A 16500-nucleotide genomic window follows, 5' to 3' on the forward strand; every position below is an offset into this window, starting at 1 on the left:
TCCCTTACCTGGACAATGTGACCATCTGCGGCCATGACTTGCAGGACCATGACGCAAACCTCGAGAAATTCCTCTGCACCGCCCAACTCCTGAACCTGACATATAAGAAGTGCATATTCTGCACAGACCGCCTCGCCATCCTTGGCTGTGTTGTGGAACACGGGGTCATCGGTCCCGACCCGGACCGGATGCGTCCCCTTATGGAACTCCCACTGCCTAAAAGCTCTGAAGAGGTGCCTAGGGTTTTTTTCCTACTACGCCCAGTGGGTCCCCTACTATGCAGACAAAGCCCGTCCGCTGATCAAATCCACCTCTTTTCCCCTGATGGCAGCGGCCCGCTCGGCCTTCCACCGTATCAAGGAGGACATTGCCAAAGCCACCATGCACGCAGTGGACGAATCCATCCCCTTCCAGGTGGAAAGTGATGCGTCCGACTTCGCTCTGGCCGCCACCCTTAATCAGGCGGGGAGACCTGTGGCATTCTTCTCACGAACCCTCCAGGGCCCGGAGACCAGACACTCCGCGGTCGAGAAGGAGGCCCAGGCTATTGTGGAGGCTGTGCGTCATTGGAGGCACTACCTGGCCGGAAAACGATTTACCCTGCTCACTGACCAGCGTTCAGTTGCTTTTATGTTCAACAACAAGCAGAGGGGCAAAATCAAAAATGACAAGATCTTGAGGTGGAGAATCGAACTTTCCACCTACAATTACGAGATCTTGTACCGGCCTGGGAAGCTCAATGAACCCCCAGATGCCCTATCGCGTGGCACCTGCGCCAGCGCGCAGATCGATAGGCTGAGGGCCCTCCACAATGACCTCTGCCACCCGGGGGTCACCAGGTTCTTCCACTTCATCAAGGCCCGCAACCTGCCTTACTCCATTGAGGAGGTCAGGACCATGACCAAGAACTGCCAAGTCTGCGCTGAGTGCAAACCGCACTTTTATAGACCAGACAGAGCCCACCTGATAAAAGCCACTCGCCCTTTCGAACGCCTGAGCGTCGATTTTAAAGGGCCTCTCCCCTCCTCCGACCGCAATGTGTACTTCCTCAACATCATTGACGAGTACTCCCGTTTCCCGTTCGCTATCCCCTGCCCGGACGTGACCAGTGCCACGGTCATTAAATGTCTGAACAGCCTCTTCACCCTGTTCGGTTTCCCCAGCTATATCCATAGCGACCGGGGCTCATCGTTTATGAGCGACGAACTCCGCCAGTACCTGCTCGCTAGGGGTATAGCCACAAGCAGGACCACCAGTTACAACCCCCGGGGGAACGGACAGGTGGAAAGAGAGAATGCAACAGTTTGGAAGGCCGCCCTACTAGCCTTAAAGTCTAGGGGCCTTCCGACCTCCCGCTGGCAGGAGGTGCTCCCCGATGCGCTCCACTCGATTCGGTCACTGCTCTGCACTGCCACCAATGCCACCCCTCACAAGAAAATGTTTGTCTTCCCAAGGAAGTCCACATCGGGGACAGCGTTACCGCCATGGCTGACGTCCCCAGGGCCGGTACTACTGAGAAGACACGTGAGGACCAATAAAACGGACCCCCTGGTCGAGAGGGTCGACCTCCTCCACGCCAACCCCCAGTACGCTTACATTGCGTACCCGGACGGGCGGGAGGACACAGTCTCCATACGAGACCTCGCACCCTCGGGGACCGCTGTAACCCACTACCCATTACCACCACCCCCACCACCCGATATCCAACCCCAGCAGCCGGCTCGCCTTGGACCGTCACCCACGAGGACTACACTCCAGTGCCCCAGCCTACACAGGACGCGACGCCGGAAGCTCCACCACCCCTGCCGTCGCCACGTCGATCACAGCGGCAGACAAGACCTCCGGAGAGACTCCAATACACGAACTTTTAAATACACTTCACCCCGCCGGACTCATTTTTAAACAAGGGGTGAATGTGGTAAACCACTGTTATACCTGTCTGTATGTGTATGTGTATTCCACTAGGTACAGGTCTGGACATGCCTCGGCTGACTCTTCCCACTATTCCAGGTATATAAGTGACTACCTCCCAGTCCCTTAGTATTCTGGACGGGTCGACCACTCGAGACTAGACCTTCATTCTTTAGTTAATAAAAGCCTGGTTGTTACTCGCTTAACCTCAGTCTTTTGAGTAATTGATGGCGCATCACAGGCGACCAGAAGCTCCGGGTCACCCTTACGGACTGAACGAAGGTGTTCTGCAAAGCGGTCACCAAATCTGAATTTGGGCTCCCCAATGTAGAGGAGACCACATTGTGAGCAGCGAATACAGTATACTAAATCGCAAGAAGTACAAGTAAATCTCTGTTTCACCTGGAAGGAGTGTTTGGGGCCCTGGACAGTGGGAAGGATGGAGGTAAAAGGGCATGTGTTGCATCTCCTGCGCTTGCACGGGAAGGTGTTGGGGGTGATAGAAGAGTGGACCAAGTTATTGCGGAGGAAGCGGTCCCTTCGGAATGCTGAAAGGGGAGGTGAGGTGAAGATGTGTTTGGTGGTGGGATCACGCTGGAGGTGGCGGAAATGGCAGAGGATGATCCGTTGAATGTGGAAGCTGGTGGGGTGAAAGGTGAGGACAAGGGGAACCCTATCGTGGTTCTGGGAGGGAGGGGAAGGGGTGAGAGCAGAAGTGCGGGAAATGGAACGGACACGGTCAAGGGCCATGTCAACCACAGTAGAGGGGAATCCTCGGTTGAGGAAAAAGGAAGACCTGTCCGAAGCACTGGTATGGAATGTGGCATCGTCTGAGCAGATGCGACGGAGAAACTGGGAGAATGGAATAGAGTCCTTACAGGAAGCGGGGTGGGAGGAAGTGTAGTCCAGGTAGCTGTGGGAGTCAGTGGGCTTGTAGTGAATGTTTGTCAATAGCCTATCCCCAGAGATGGAGACTGAGAAGTCGAGCAAGGGAAGAATCGGAGATGGACCATGTGAAGGTGAAGGAAGGGTGGAAATTGGAAGCAAAGTGAATGACATTTTCTAGTTCGGGGCGAGAGCAGGAAACAGCACCGATACAGTCATCAATGTACTGGGAAAAAGAGGTGAGGGAGGAGACCTGAGCAGGACTGGAACAAAGAATGTTCCACATATCCCACGAAAAGACAGGCATAGCTGAGACCTCTGCGGGTTCCCATAGCAACATCTTTAATTTGGAGGAAGTGAGTGGAGTCAAAGGAGAAGTTGTTCAATGTGACAACAAGTTCAGCCAGGCAGAGGAGGGTGGTGTTGGATGGGGACTGGTTGGGCCTCTGTTCAAGGAAGAAGCGGAGAGCCTGAGGCCATCCTGTTGGGGGATGGAGGTGTAGAGGGATTGGACGTCCATGGTGAAAAGGAGATGGTTGGGGCCAGGAAACTGGAAACTGTTAAAGTGACAGAGGGCGTCGGATGAGTTGAGGATGTAGGTGGGAAGAGACTGGACAAGGAGAAAAATAGATAAGAGATAAGTTCCGTGGGGCAAGAACAGGCTGAAACGATGGGTCTACCGGGGCAGTCCTGTTTGTAGATCTTGGAAAGGAGGTAGAAGCGGGCTGTGGGAGGTTGGGGAATTATGAGGTTGGCGGCCGTGGAGGTAAGATCTCCAGAGGAGATGAGGTCAGTGACGGTCTTGGAAACGGTGGTTTGGTGTTTGGTAGTGGGGTCATGGTCCAGGCAGAGGTAGGAGGAGGTGTCGGAGAGTTGGCGTTCAGCTTCCGCACGGTAGAGGTCGGTTCGCCAAACAACAACAGCACCACCCTTGTCAGCAGGTTTAATGACAATGTCAGGGTTGGATCTGAGAGAATGGAGTGCTGCAAGTTCAGAGGGAGGTAGGTTGGAGTGAGTGAGAGGAGCAGAGAAATTGAGACGGCCGATGCAAACTGCCGGCGTGACAATGAAAAGATCTAGAGGTTAAGAGGCCAGAGGGAGGGGTCCAGGTAGAACGAGAATTCTGAAAGCCGGAGAAAGGGTCTGCTGTGCGGCGGGGCGGGGGGGGAAAAGACTCCTGGCCAAAGAAGTGGGCACAGAGACGAAGGCGGCTGAAAAAGAGCTCAGCATTGTGCTGAACTCGCAATTCATTGAGATGGGGGCGTAAGGGGATGAAGCTCAGGCCTTTGCTGAGGACTGATCATTCGGGGTCAGAGAGTGGAAGGTCAGCGGGGATAGTGAAAACACGGCAGGGGGTGAGATTGGGAGAAGGGTTGGGGTCAGAGGAAAGTGAAGGGGAAGAAGGTTCCGGAGGGGCGTTGGTGTCCAAGAGTTGTTGAAGCTTGTGATCCTTGACACCTGAAAGGAAGAAAAAAAGTTTTTTGTTAAAGCACCGGATGAGTCGAAGGGCGAAATGGAACTGCGGTCCAGTACTGCTTTGAGATAGTGAGTCGGTGCTGCTGAAGAGAGAGGTAGAGAGTGTTCATGTGGTGGCGCATGGCATTCAGTGTGGATCTCGGGATACGGCGAGAGCAGTAGTAAGGTTTGTAATTATTAATGTAGTATTGAATACAAACTACATTAATCATTACAAACCTTACTATGCTGCTTGGAATATTGAAAACAACAAAGGTGCTCCTCCTAGCGTTGATTCAACATTGAACTGATCTTTGAAACATGGGCCCTTGCGTCTTAATTGGTGGTTGGCTACCATTGTGCCTCTGGTCTACCCTATCGCTGTCTGCTTTAGAGTACTAACTGAGAAAGTCAGACTGCAATGTGCCATTCAAAATCTATTGCAGATGCCCTGCAACAGTAATTTAGATGATAAGGCATTATATAAAAGACAGGTACATTTTTATACAGTACAATGATTCTGATGTTTCCCTATTTAAGACCGCAGAGATTAATTGCCTTTGAGTAAACACTGGGTGAGGTCAGAGTTTAATTGTTTTTCACACTTCAGGTCAGAATCTGGCTTTTTTTTTTAGTATGATTGGTCAGATCAATTAAGTGTTAGACAGATTTTATAATCTAATTTGTAATGATGTGAATGAGTTATGGTCAATGTTACAATTGTAAACTCTAGGCCTCCCACTCCTGTATTGCTTGAGCTATTTTTAATTGCTGGGGAATTTAGCACATTTCAAAAGACTGCCTTTGCTGCTTTAGTTTTTTTTTAAAGTGTGTCACCAATATTTGTAATATGGCGGACAGGAAATGAGTGCTACGGTTTTTCAAAATTACTTGTTTTTCTGCTATATTATTTTTAAAGATTTAATTGAGGGGAACCTGTTTTGGTACCTAACCAGATTCCTGGAGTTGGAAATAAGTTTTCCTTCATGTAGTAAAGGTCTTTTACTTGGAAAAAATCTTGCCAATTGATTTGTTTGATGACTCGATGACCATAAGTGACTAAGTTTCTGAATTGTATTTTATTCTTCAGCTATTGCTTCTGATGGTGGCGATCTCCCGGCTTCACAGCCCCTCTCTCAGTTTTCAGGATCTGCTGCTGTGCCTTCTGTTATCAGAGCACATGCATTTTTCACTCTGGGTAAGACCCTTTCAGCATAGGTTTGCGAGAATGAGTTTCTTCTGTTCCATTAATATATTCCACATATGTGCATTTCTAGCTGAAACGGCTATGTAGTGATCAGGATTGGGGATTCTGTCATTTGTTTTTCTTCTCTCTAATGAAAGGTGCTGAAGTCAAATTATAGTATCTTTATTCGCACACCAGCTAAGATCAGGTAACTTAGCGAAGACTAGGCATCAAAGCAGGGAATATTTGACTTAGCTGCACACTGGATAAACTTGCTGAGACATCGAGGAGCCCTTGTAAATCATTGATAATAGGGGCTGTGTCAATTTGAGATGAGTGATCCTACATCTCCGTTGCCCGCATCAGCAATTGTTTTGCTAAATGCAGGAAATTCAGCCGAAAGTATAAAATCATAATCACGTCCCTATAGAAATTAGATGCATATCCTTTTATGCATTTTAGAATTTTTGAGTTCACATTGAATTTGCTGAGCTGACGTCACTTTTTCTGCAGCTTAATTTGAAAAAACTTAAACTATTATGGATTGAAACTAGGCCGTAAAGACCAGGTGGACTCTGGTTCAATCCCGGGGGGGGGGGGTGTGGTTTCGATGCTGTTTGCAATCAAATAGCCTGCTGACACTCTGGGCTGGATTCTATCAATGGAGGCGTGTAGGAGACGGGACTACAACTTTTGGGGTTCTAGTCCCGCCTCCATCGAGTTGTGGCCAACCCACTCGATTTTCACTTGATTGACCTTGTTGAGCCCGCCCAGCAGGCCAATTAAGGGCCACCCGGCAACAGGTGACGTCACAGATTGACATTTCATCTGTCGAGCTTTTGACATATGAAATATCAGCGTTTGACAGCTCTTTGAAGCTGTCAAACACTGACAATCTGTACACTAAGTTAATTCCTTCCTCTCAGGCTGATTTAGAGATCTCTCCAGAACAGAAAGCCGAGGCTGCAGATTTTGACAGCTCGTGGCCATTCTGCTTTCTGTGCCGGTGAGATGAGGGACTCCCGAGACCTGAAGGAAGGAAAGCTGCATTAGTAAGAAAAGGTAAGTAAAACTTATTTAAACACTTTACACACATCAAACACACTTACTCTGCACTCATGCACCCATCACTCACCTGAACACCAGACATCTCGAACCCTTCAGCCCGATGGTCCGCCTCGCTAACTTGCTGTGGTTTGGAGCCGTCGGGAAGCCCACACTTCAGGGATAAAAATAGGGATTAGGCTAAAAACTGCCTGTTAACTACCTGTTAACAGGCAGTTAATTGGCACTAATCCCCTTCCCACCTCGGGGAGGCGGCTCCCAGCACAACTCGGGTACCCGCCTCCTGTGAAACGGGCATGGGGGCGGGATGGGTTCGTCCCCCCCCCCCCCCCCGATTTTGTGATTTTTTTTTTTTTTTTTAACCCCCCACACGCCTCCAATCCTGCCTCAACGGCCCGATGAAATTCGAGCCCTCTGTGTCTTAATGGGAACAAAAAAAAAAATCTTATCTTGCATGCAGGTCTTGGCAACGACATTTCAAACTGCACTATACATTTTTTATAGTAATGATGTATTTTACTTTGTACAGGAAAATTGTGCCTACAACATGAAGACCTAGCAAAGAAATGCATCGCTGCCTTCGCACGCGAGTTGGAGGTGTGCGAAAATGTAGCAGTTCGCAATAATGTTATCATCATCATGTGTGACCTCTGTATGCGATATACTAGTATGGTAGATCGGTACATTCCTAACATTGCTGTGTGCTTAAAGGATGATGACCCCTTTATCCGCAAACAGACTCTGGTCATGCTGACCAACTTACTCCAGGTAAGCGAGGAGCATGCCCTTTCATTGTACAAAATCAAATAACTGGCTGAGAGTTATATTTGTGAATAGTTCTCTGTTCCGCATCCCTAATCCCGAGTTACTACTTTACTTTGTAATCTGTGTATTCTCTTTAAGCAGTGACCCTATTATAAATCTTGAGACATTTATCTAAATGCATTACTTTCTGGAATAAAACTTACTAACAAGTATATACTCTTGAGAACTGATTCCCCCCACAGTCACAATGCATTTATGTAATTAAGAATGCACTGCTAAATATTAGTATTTCGTATTGATTTCCAATCATTTGGAGTATCATAGGTTTAACCTTCCTGTTTCCCATGCTTTATTTTGTCATCTTCAGATTTAATTGCCATACATGTTTGCCATTTATCAAAGCTAGACATTATTGCTTCTTTGTAACGCCCCAAATTCTTGAACGAGGAGGAAGTTTAGTAGGAGTACTTTCTGTGCAAACTACTTCTCCCATAAAATATCCTTGATTTTAGTCTATTGGACATTTCTACCTCTGCTTCCTGTTGGAGCTGGCTTTTTAAAAAATTGTTCCTGGGATGTGGGCGTCGCTGGCAAGGCTACCATTTAGTGCCCATCCCTAATTACCCTTGAGAAGGTGGTGATGAGCCGCCGCCTTGAACCACTGCAGTCCGTGTGGTGAAGGTATTCCTACAGTGCTGTTAGGGAAGGGAGTTCCAGAATTTAGACACAGCGACCATGAAGGAACGGCGCTATACGTGCAAGTCAGGATGGTGCGTGACTTGGAAGGGAACTTGGAGGTGATGGTATTCCCGTGCGCCCTGCTGCCTTTGTCCTTCTAGGTGGTAGAGATTGTGGGTTTGGCTTCTTGACATAGGTTATTTTATGGCTTATTTGTGGGATCAAGACCTAGCAGTTCTATGTGGATCCTAGGCTGATGTATTTGTGGTACCCAACACAGCACTCAGACTTTGACAGCTGAACCTGGTCACCCCAATTTTGCTGATGAGGCAAAATGAATCAATCAAGTGAAAGATAAACTGAATAATTTCACTTGTTTAGAATACAAGCACCCGAGCAGTCTCATGGGGTTTATTTATTTTTCTCTTTGCAGGAAGAGTTTATAAAATGGAAGGGTTCCCTTTTCTTCAGATTTGTGAGTGTGCTGGTGGATTCAGATGAAAGTATACGAAGGTAATTGGCTTTGTTTTATCTTTGTTTACTTGAGTTATCAAAAAGGTTCTTTAACAATGGATGTATTTAAATATACAATGGATAGAATTCCATAAGGTTTGTGAATGGCATGCTGTATATGGCTGAGTGATTCCAAGACTACTTTTCTTTAAAAAAACACTCAGGTAAAGGGTCCCACTCTCAACATTAAACTCCTCCTGATTCTGAATGATAGGTGTACTTTTATATATTCTGTTTTTATTTAAGATTCCCAGGATTTTCATGTTGACTTGTTTTAAATTTATATGCAATTTTTTTTAGATGGGTTGCAATCTATTCTCCCTGGCAGTGTTGCCTTGTACAAGGCATTAGGAAGTGCACTGTTGTGGTACAACATAGGTTTGCATCTACCACAGCAACACGTTGATCAGTGAACTGTTATCTATAGCCATTGGCTTTTTAAAAAAAATAAGAGACTTAATTAAATTGTACCATAGCCTTGAAACTAGCACCATGTGCAGTTATGAGACCAGCTGAGCACAGATAATTTAAAGGATAGTCAACATAAGAAAAAAAGAAATAGGAGCAGGACTAGGCCATTCAGTCCCTCAAGCCTGCTCCGCCATGCAATAAGATCATGGCTGATCTTCTACATCCACTGTCTTCCCGCCCTATCCCTTGATTCCCTTAGTGCCCAAAAATCTAACGCTCTGTCTTGTCTATTCAATGACTGAGCATCCACAGCCCTCTGGGGTAGAGAATTCCAAAGATTCACAATCCTCTGAGTGAAGACATTTCTCCTCATCTCTGTCTTAAATGGCCGATCCCTTCTCCTGAGACTATGACCCCTAGTTCTAGACTCTCCAGGGGAAACGGACATCTATCCTGTCAAGCCCTTTAATCAAAACTTTTACGGGTGAGAAAAGACCATTTGGCCTAATGAAAATTGCCCTTTAAGTACATGAGACACCATGGCAACAAATGGATTTTTGAATAACTCCATTTTGTTTTACTTTCCTCGGCAGAACATTCCAAGCAATTAGCATCTTCAGTAAAGCTGTTTTTCCTGATAACTTCTCTAAATTCCTTTTTCTACTGATGTCCTCTTGTCCTACCAGCTTACTATGTTTTGAAGTTCTAACCTGGGTTTACCTTTACTTTGGCAAAGTAGTAACAAGAAGATTAATTAACCCACACGCTACTCTATGCCTTAAGTTTGAAGCAGAATCCACTCATTGCTGTTAAATCAGTGCTTCTGTTTGTACAGCTTTTTGTTTTTAGTGATTTCATGCCTGCATGCCATTCTGCAAATCAAATGTGCGTAAAACTGATTACTGTTCTATTTCAGATTTGCAGAGTTCTGTTTAGCCTACCTGCTCCTGAAAAGAAACCCAATTATGTTCTCTCAACATTTTATTGAATGCATTTTGCACTTTAATGGCTATGAAAAACATGAAAAATACAACAAATTTTCTCAGACTGACCGGTACGTAAGCTTTACTTCTAGAGATGATTAACAGTACATTATAGTAGCTCACTTTGACATCTACTCAGAGACTTTTTGCAGTTAAACATGAAATCCTTCCCAGTATCCACACAAAAATGTCTCTATTAATCACTGACATCTTAATAGATTGTTAGAACTGTATCAACTGATGACCCTCGATTCATTTGCAAGTGAGCAAGGGTAAAGTTAAATGCAAAGAGGGTGTTTTCTGTAATGTTTTACTTTTTTAAAAGGTGGGCCATTACATGAAATAACAACAATACTTGTGTTAGTAAAGCTAAAGGTAATAAGCTGTCCAATCATGGAAAGCTACCAATGAGTTCCTGTGTTTTTAGATGACTTGCTCTCCGTGTTTGCCCCTTCCCTTTGATTGTCAATAGTGCCGTGCATGTTGGAAGTTGCAATTTTGTCCAACTTGAATTAGGTTTTCTTAATTTAAAATTCCAAATATAGATATTTTGAGCTCGAGCTTGTTACAGAAATGTGCAGGATTCTGAACTCGCTTTCATTGCGAGGTGGTCTGGGCAAGTTGCACCATTTATCTGTTAGCAACACAAATTAATATTTTCTGAATGGTGGTACCACAGTTTCTGCTGCACTGAAGTAATTTAGTTCAGTGTTTTAAGTAGGGATTTCATGATCGGTGCCAGTTTCCTTTTTTAAAAAAAAAAATGCCTTTGCATTGTATTCACTCCAGACCAATCTTGTTTGCATTTGACTGTTACTGGAGCATAATGTAAATTAAATTGCCCAGTTGAAGCAGAAAAGCCTTGGTTAATGATATGTAGTGATAGTCAGCTACTTTTACACTCGAGGGCCCAGTATCCCCTCCAAATAAGTAGCATCAAAACTCGCTGTTTAACATAAAGCAGACTAAAAGAAAATGAATCATTGTATCTTCAAGCTTTTTCAAAGGTTTATGAATTGTGGCATCACTGTTAAATCTTTTATTTGTAACGGTTGTATTCATAAAGAGCAATAATTCTCCAACAATGCGTATGGGACTCCATTTCACACCCATAAGATTGTATGATGTTAAAAGTGGAATAATTTTGAGCAGTTGTTAAAATTGCTCCTATTTGGCTATTCACCATGTAGGGTCCCAAGTTTGTCTTGTTACAGATGTTTAGCATTGTAGGAGAATAGTACACTACATGACCAACTGTCTTGTCCTGACAGGGAGAAGAAACTGTTTTCCTTGAAGGGGAATAAAAACAAAGAGAAGCGAATGACTATTTACAAATTTCTGTTGGAACACTTCACAGATGAGCAACGCTTCAACATCACCAATAAAATTGCTAATAATATTCTAGGTATGAATTTGCCTGTTCTCTGTGGAAGTTTCTAGTGCAGTTGTAAACCAAGTTAAATAGAGAATAACATGTTAGAATGATTATAGGTACATCACAATCGAGGGGTTCAAACGGCATATCGCCATTTATCATCATGCCTACACATTTTTTTAAATGTGACACATTTTGTCTCTTTGTCTACTTTTTTGCCTCTTGATGGCACTGGCTGCTTTCTGGGGTATGGTTCCATGCACGTCAAACAGTCTCCATACCCTCTGCCCTGCCCCTGCCCCAAGTCAGTGTGACCTATTAGTGAGTTTTGATGGGCTATTCGGGCAAAGGGCGTATGATTGTTGAGCTCCATCTGTCCTCAGCCAATGTCTTCGCACGCAGGATTCGCTGGGTAGGAATCAGAGTGCGGTCCTAGCTGATTCTTACCTTCTGTGGCACCCTACACCATACCAGATGTAGTTAGATAACTCAACAGGTGGGGTTTGATACTCTTATCTTTGAGTCTGTGTGGCTTAGTACCTTTTCCAATGACCTTTTTTAAAAATTGCTCTAATAGGCAACCGGCTAATTGTCCTTGGTGTAAACCTTAGGCAACATGCACTCTGATTCCTACCCAGCGAATCCTGCGTGTGTAGACATTGGTTGAGGACAGGATCGAGCTCAACAATGCACACAAATTAACTTTGTAAAACTGTCGCATACTGGCAGTGTTAAATAACAAGATAGTGACTGGGTCCATGTACGACAATAGTTCTGTGACATAATGCGAGCAAGCTTTGTGTTAGTCGAATGATGTATGATCGAGAAAGGAATATTATAAAAATACTTGTTAATAAATCCATATTTATATAAACACTAGCAGCCTGCTTGATTGGCACCCCATCCACCACCTTAAACATTCACTCACTCCACCAAGGCTGCAGTGTGTACCATCTACAAGATGAACTGCAGCAACTCGCCAAGGGTTCTTCGACAGCACCTCTCAAACCTGTGACCTCTAATACCTGGAAGGACAAGGGCAGCATACGTGTCGGAACACCATCCCCTCCAAGTCACACAACATCCTGACTTGGAAATATATCGCTGTTCCTTCATCGTCGCTGGGTCAAAATCCTGGAACTCCCTCACAGCAACATGGGAGTACCTTCATCACATGGACTGCAGGGGTTCAAGAAGGCGGCTCACCACCACCTTCTCGAGGGCAATTAGGGATGGACAATAAATGCTGGCCTTGCCAATGACGTCCACAACCCAGGAACGAATTTTAAAAAATACAAACAATAGTACCGGTTTAAAATTAAATTCACTGATTTTAAGAAATATATATAAATTTTATTTCTTACCCAAAATGTAAGGCATGTAAACTTTCAGCTGGGTACCAATTTCAGGCTGGTTACTTTTTTGGAGCAGTTGTAATATGTACATGTTTCTTTTTTCAGCATGTTTTGTTGATGGTGTGCTTCCTTTGGATATGGAGGCGAGTGAGCTGCTCTCGGATACATTTGTGGTGATGAGTTGCAAGGAGATCAAGCTCGCCTCTATAAGAACAAAACCTAGTGACGAAGCCCAGGCAGATGATGAAATGGCCATGGCTAATGCAGTTATGCAGGCAGCGCAGAAAAAGCTCATATCTCAGGTAACTGATCTGTAACTACAAACACTAGGTAAACGGCAATGGACTTGATGCACACAGTCTTGTGTGCATCAATAGCTGAACTATTGAGGGCATTATAACGTTACAATTTTAAAGGTTTTCATGTTTCTGTTCCATATTTTATCATGCATGTCTTTACACACAAGCCATGTGATCTGCCTGTGTGTAGTAATACACTACAATACCTTAATCACATTGTGAATGATTCTCAGTAATTTAAACAAGTTAATGTAGGAGTCGCTGGAAATCAACAGACTGCGAGACTTTCGTAGCAGCAAAGAAAAACGTGTTAGCTTTATTAACTCTCCGTATGGACTGAGGGACTCGGCCTCGTCGCAGGGCTATGACGTCATCACACAATCGATGACTCTTAAAGGGACCCTGCCCCGATAACCCAACCAAGTTCCGTACATAACGTGGAGCGATAACAACATTGGCTAAACATAGTGAATTGTGTTACTGTCCCTATGTGGTCTCCGCCACATATGTCCCCCCAGAATTCACTAGAACTGGCAATGTCAGTTGTTGAGGGGCCCGGATCACACGGCCGAAACGGCTCCTTAAGTCCGGGGCGGGGACCGGGGGGGTTGCCGGAGGGTCCCCGGGCGCTCGGTGGTGGACTGAGGGTGCAGAAGCTGGAGGTCGGCCCCTCCGCGGGTACTGAGCCAACCCAACGGGTCGGTCCAGATCCAGGTGGGCTGGATTAAGACGGTCCACGGAAATGTAGTTCGGCTTACCGCCGACATCCACCACGAAGGCCTTGTCCCCGGCTTCCAGGATGCGGAATGGTCCGTCGTAGGGTGGGTGAAGAGGTCCCCGGTGGGCGTCGTGGCGGACGAAAACTTACTCCGCTGCACGAAGGTCGGGCGGAACGTGGGACTGAGGGAGACCGTGCTGCGACGTGGGCACCGGCGCGAAAACCTTGGCGTTGTCCAGGAGGGCGGACCGCTGATGGGCTGCGGACCAAGGGTCCGTGGCGTTGGGGACAAACTCCCCGGGAACCTGCAGCGGCTGCCCGTAGACGAGCTTGGCGGACGAGGACTGGAGGTTCTCCTTGGGGGCGGTCCCGAGTCCCAGCATGACCCACGGGAGTCTGTCAATCCAACTGTCGTCCCGGAGGCTGGCCTGGAGCGCGGCCTTCATGGAGCGATGAAACCGTTCGCACAGCCCATTAGCCTGAGGGTGATGTGCGGTGGCGTCTCAACCCGAGGCCTTGGGCGACAGTGTTCCAGAGCTCCGACGTGAACTGGGGCCCCCCCCGGTCGGAGGAGACGTCAGATGGGGCGCCGAACCGGGCGACCCAAGTGTTGATGAACGCCCAAGCCACATCGGCGGACGTTGTTGACGACAGCGGGACGGCTTCTGGCCATCGGGTGGTTCTGTCGACCATCGTGAGGAGGTGGGTGAACCCGCGGGAGGGCGGCAGGGGCTCCACCAGGTCCATGTTAACATGGTCGAACCGCCTCTCTGGCACCGCGAAAGGCGCCAACGGGGCCTTAGTATGGCGATGCACTTTCGAGCGCTGGCATACCACGCAGGTATTGGCCCAGTCGCGAACATCCTTCTTGAGCCCGTGCCAGACGAACTTAGCTGCCACCAGCTTCTGTGACGGCTTCCTGCCCGGCTGGGAAAGGCTATGGACGGCGTCGAAAGCCTGCCGTCTCCACCCGTCGGGCACAACGGGGCGTGGCTGCCCAGCGGAGACGTCACACAGGAGCGTGGTGCCGGCATCGTCAAACGCGACGTCCGCTAACTGAAGGCCCGTGACAGCCGTCCTGTAGGCCTGGGCATCCGGGTCGGAGGCCTGGTCAGCCGCCATGCGGGTGTAGTCGATGCCGAGGTGTCCGGCACTGGTGACGGCCCGGGAGAGACAGTCGGCGACGGGGTTGTCTTTCCCAGCCACATGCTGGATGTCCGTCGTGAACTCGGAGACGAAGGAAAGCTGGCGCTGCTGACGGGCCGACCACGGCTCGGAAACTTTGGCCATGGCGAAGGTCAACGGCTTGTGGTCTACGAACGCCGTGAACGGGCGGGCCTCTAGCAGGAAACGGAAGTGTCGGACGGCGAGGTAGAGGCTGAGAAGCTCGCGATCGAAGGTGCTGTACTTCCGCTCGTTGGGGCGGAGCTGCCGGCTGAAGAAGGCGAGCGGCTGCCAGGCGCTGTTGACCCACTGTTCGTGGACGGCGCCGACAGCATAGTCCGAAGCGTCCGTGGTGAGAGCGTTCGGCGCATCGGGCAACAGATGCATCAGCATGGTCGCGTTAGCCAGGGCCCTTTTCTTGCCCGTGAAAGAATTGGCCATCTCCTTGGACCAGTCGATGGCGGGCTTGCCTTTGAGGGCCTCGTAAAGGGGCCGCATAAGCTGGGCTGCCCGCGGAACGAAGCGATGATAAAAGTTCACCATGCCCAAAAACTCCTGCAGGGCCTTCACGGTGAGGGGTCGCGGAAATTTCTTCTCGGCCTCCACTTTCGACGGCAGTGGCACCGCCCCGTCCTTCGTGATGCGGTGCCCGAGAAAGTCGATCGAGGACAGCCCGAACTGGCACTTGGCCGGATTGACGGTTAGGCTGTGCTGGCTGAGGTGTTCGAAGAGGGTCCGGAGGTGGGACACATGCTCCGTCCTGGAGGCGCTGGCGATGAGAATGTCGTCCAGGTAGACAAACAGGAATGGCAGGTCCCGTAACACGGTGTCCATTAGGCGTTGAAAAGCCTGCGCAGCGTTTTTGAGACCGAATGGCATGCGGAGGAATTCGAACAGCCCGAACGGGGTGATCACCGCGGTTTTCGGGACGTCCTGCGGCCGGACAGGGACCTGGTGGTAACCTCGAACGAGGTGCACTTTAGAGAAAACAACTTTCCCGGCCAGGCGGGCGGAAAAGTCCTGGATGTGTGGAATTGGGTAGCGGGCGCCGGTAATCGCCGCAAGGGCGCCAACCGCCGCCTGCTTTCGGTGCGATGTGGAGGGGCGAGGTCCACGGACTGTTCGACCGGCGAATGATGCCGAGGCGCTCCATCGTGTCGAACTCGGCTTTAGCGATGGCGAGTTTCCCTGGGTCGAGGCGCGAGCGCGGGCGTAGACAAGCGGACCTGTGGTCGGGATGTGGTGTTCTACCCCATGCTTGGTGGCGGCGGACGAGAAAGTGGGCTTCATGAGGTTCGGGAACCTGGCGAGGAGGCGGGAAAACTCATCTAAGGCCGAGAGTGCGTTGGACAACTTCGTCGTGCCGGAACCACTGAGCAAACACTGGAGCGAACTGAAAGTCTCAGCGTGGACGAGACGTCGGTTCTTGACGTCCACCAAAAGGCCATTGGCGCAGAGGAAGTCGGCGCCGAGAAGGGGGGTGGACACTTTCGCTGTAACAAAGTCCCACGCGAAACGCCGCCCGCCAAAACACCACGCCACGCTCCGTTTCCCGAAAGTACGGATGGAACTGCCATTGGCGGCTTCGAGGGCAGGGCTGTGGTTCCCCCCTTGTATGTCTATGGTTGATGCGGGCAAGACGCTCACCTGGGCACCCGTGTCGCAGAGGAAACGACGTCCAGAGTCAGTGTCCGTAATGAATAACAGATTACCTGAACAGCCGACAGCCATGGTAGC

The 16500-nt window shown here is 48.4% G+C and overlaps 1 protein-coding gene across 7 annotated transcripts in view; it reads left to right on the top strand.

The window, feature by feature from the left end:
* Positions 1–16500, top strand: part of ncapd3 (non-SMC condensin II complex, subunit D3) — a 93741-nt gene that overhangs the window by 58094 nt on the left and 19147 nt on the right. For all 7 annotated transcript variants that reach the window (XM_085967987.1, XM_085967988.1, XM_085967991.1 and 4 more), the window contains 6 exons: positions 5342–5449; positions 7032–7270; positions 8379–8458; positions 9786–9923; positions 11124–11257; positions 12688–12884. In XM_085967987.1, the coding sequence (XP_085824113.1) occupies positions 5342–5449; positions 7032–7270; positions 8379–8458; positions 9786–9923; positions 11124–11257; positions 12688–12884 (896 nt within the window). The remainder of the gene's footprint in view (positions 1–5341; positions 5450–7031; positions 7271–8378; positions 8459–9785; positions 9924–11123; positions 11258–12687; positions 12885–16500) is intronic.

This window comes from Somniosus microcephalus, chromosome 26 (genome assembly GCF_052327205.1).
Source record: "Somniosus microcephalus isolate GS21.2 chromosome 26, FLI_Smic_1.0, whole genome shotgun sequence".
NCBI lineage: Eukaryota > Metazoa > Chordata > Chondrichthyes > Squaliformes > Somniosidae > Somniosus > Somniosus microcephalus.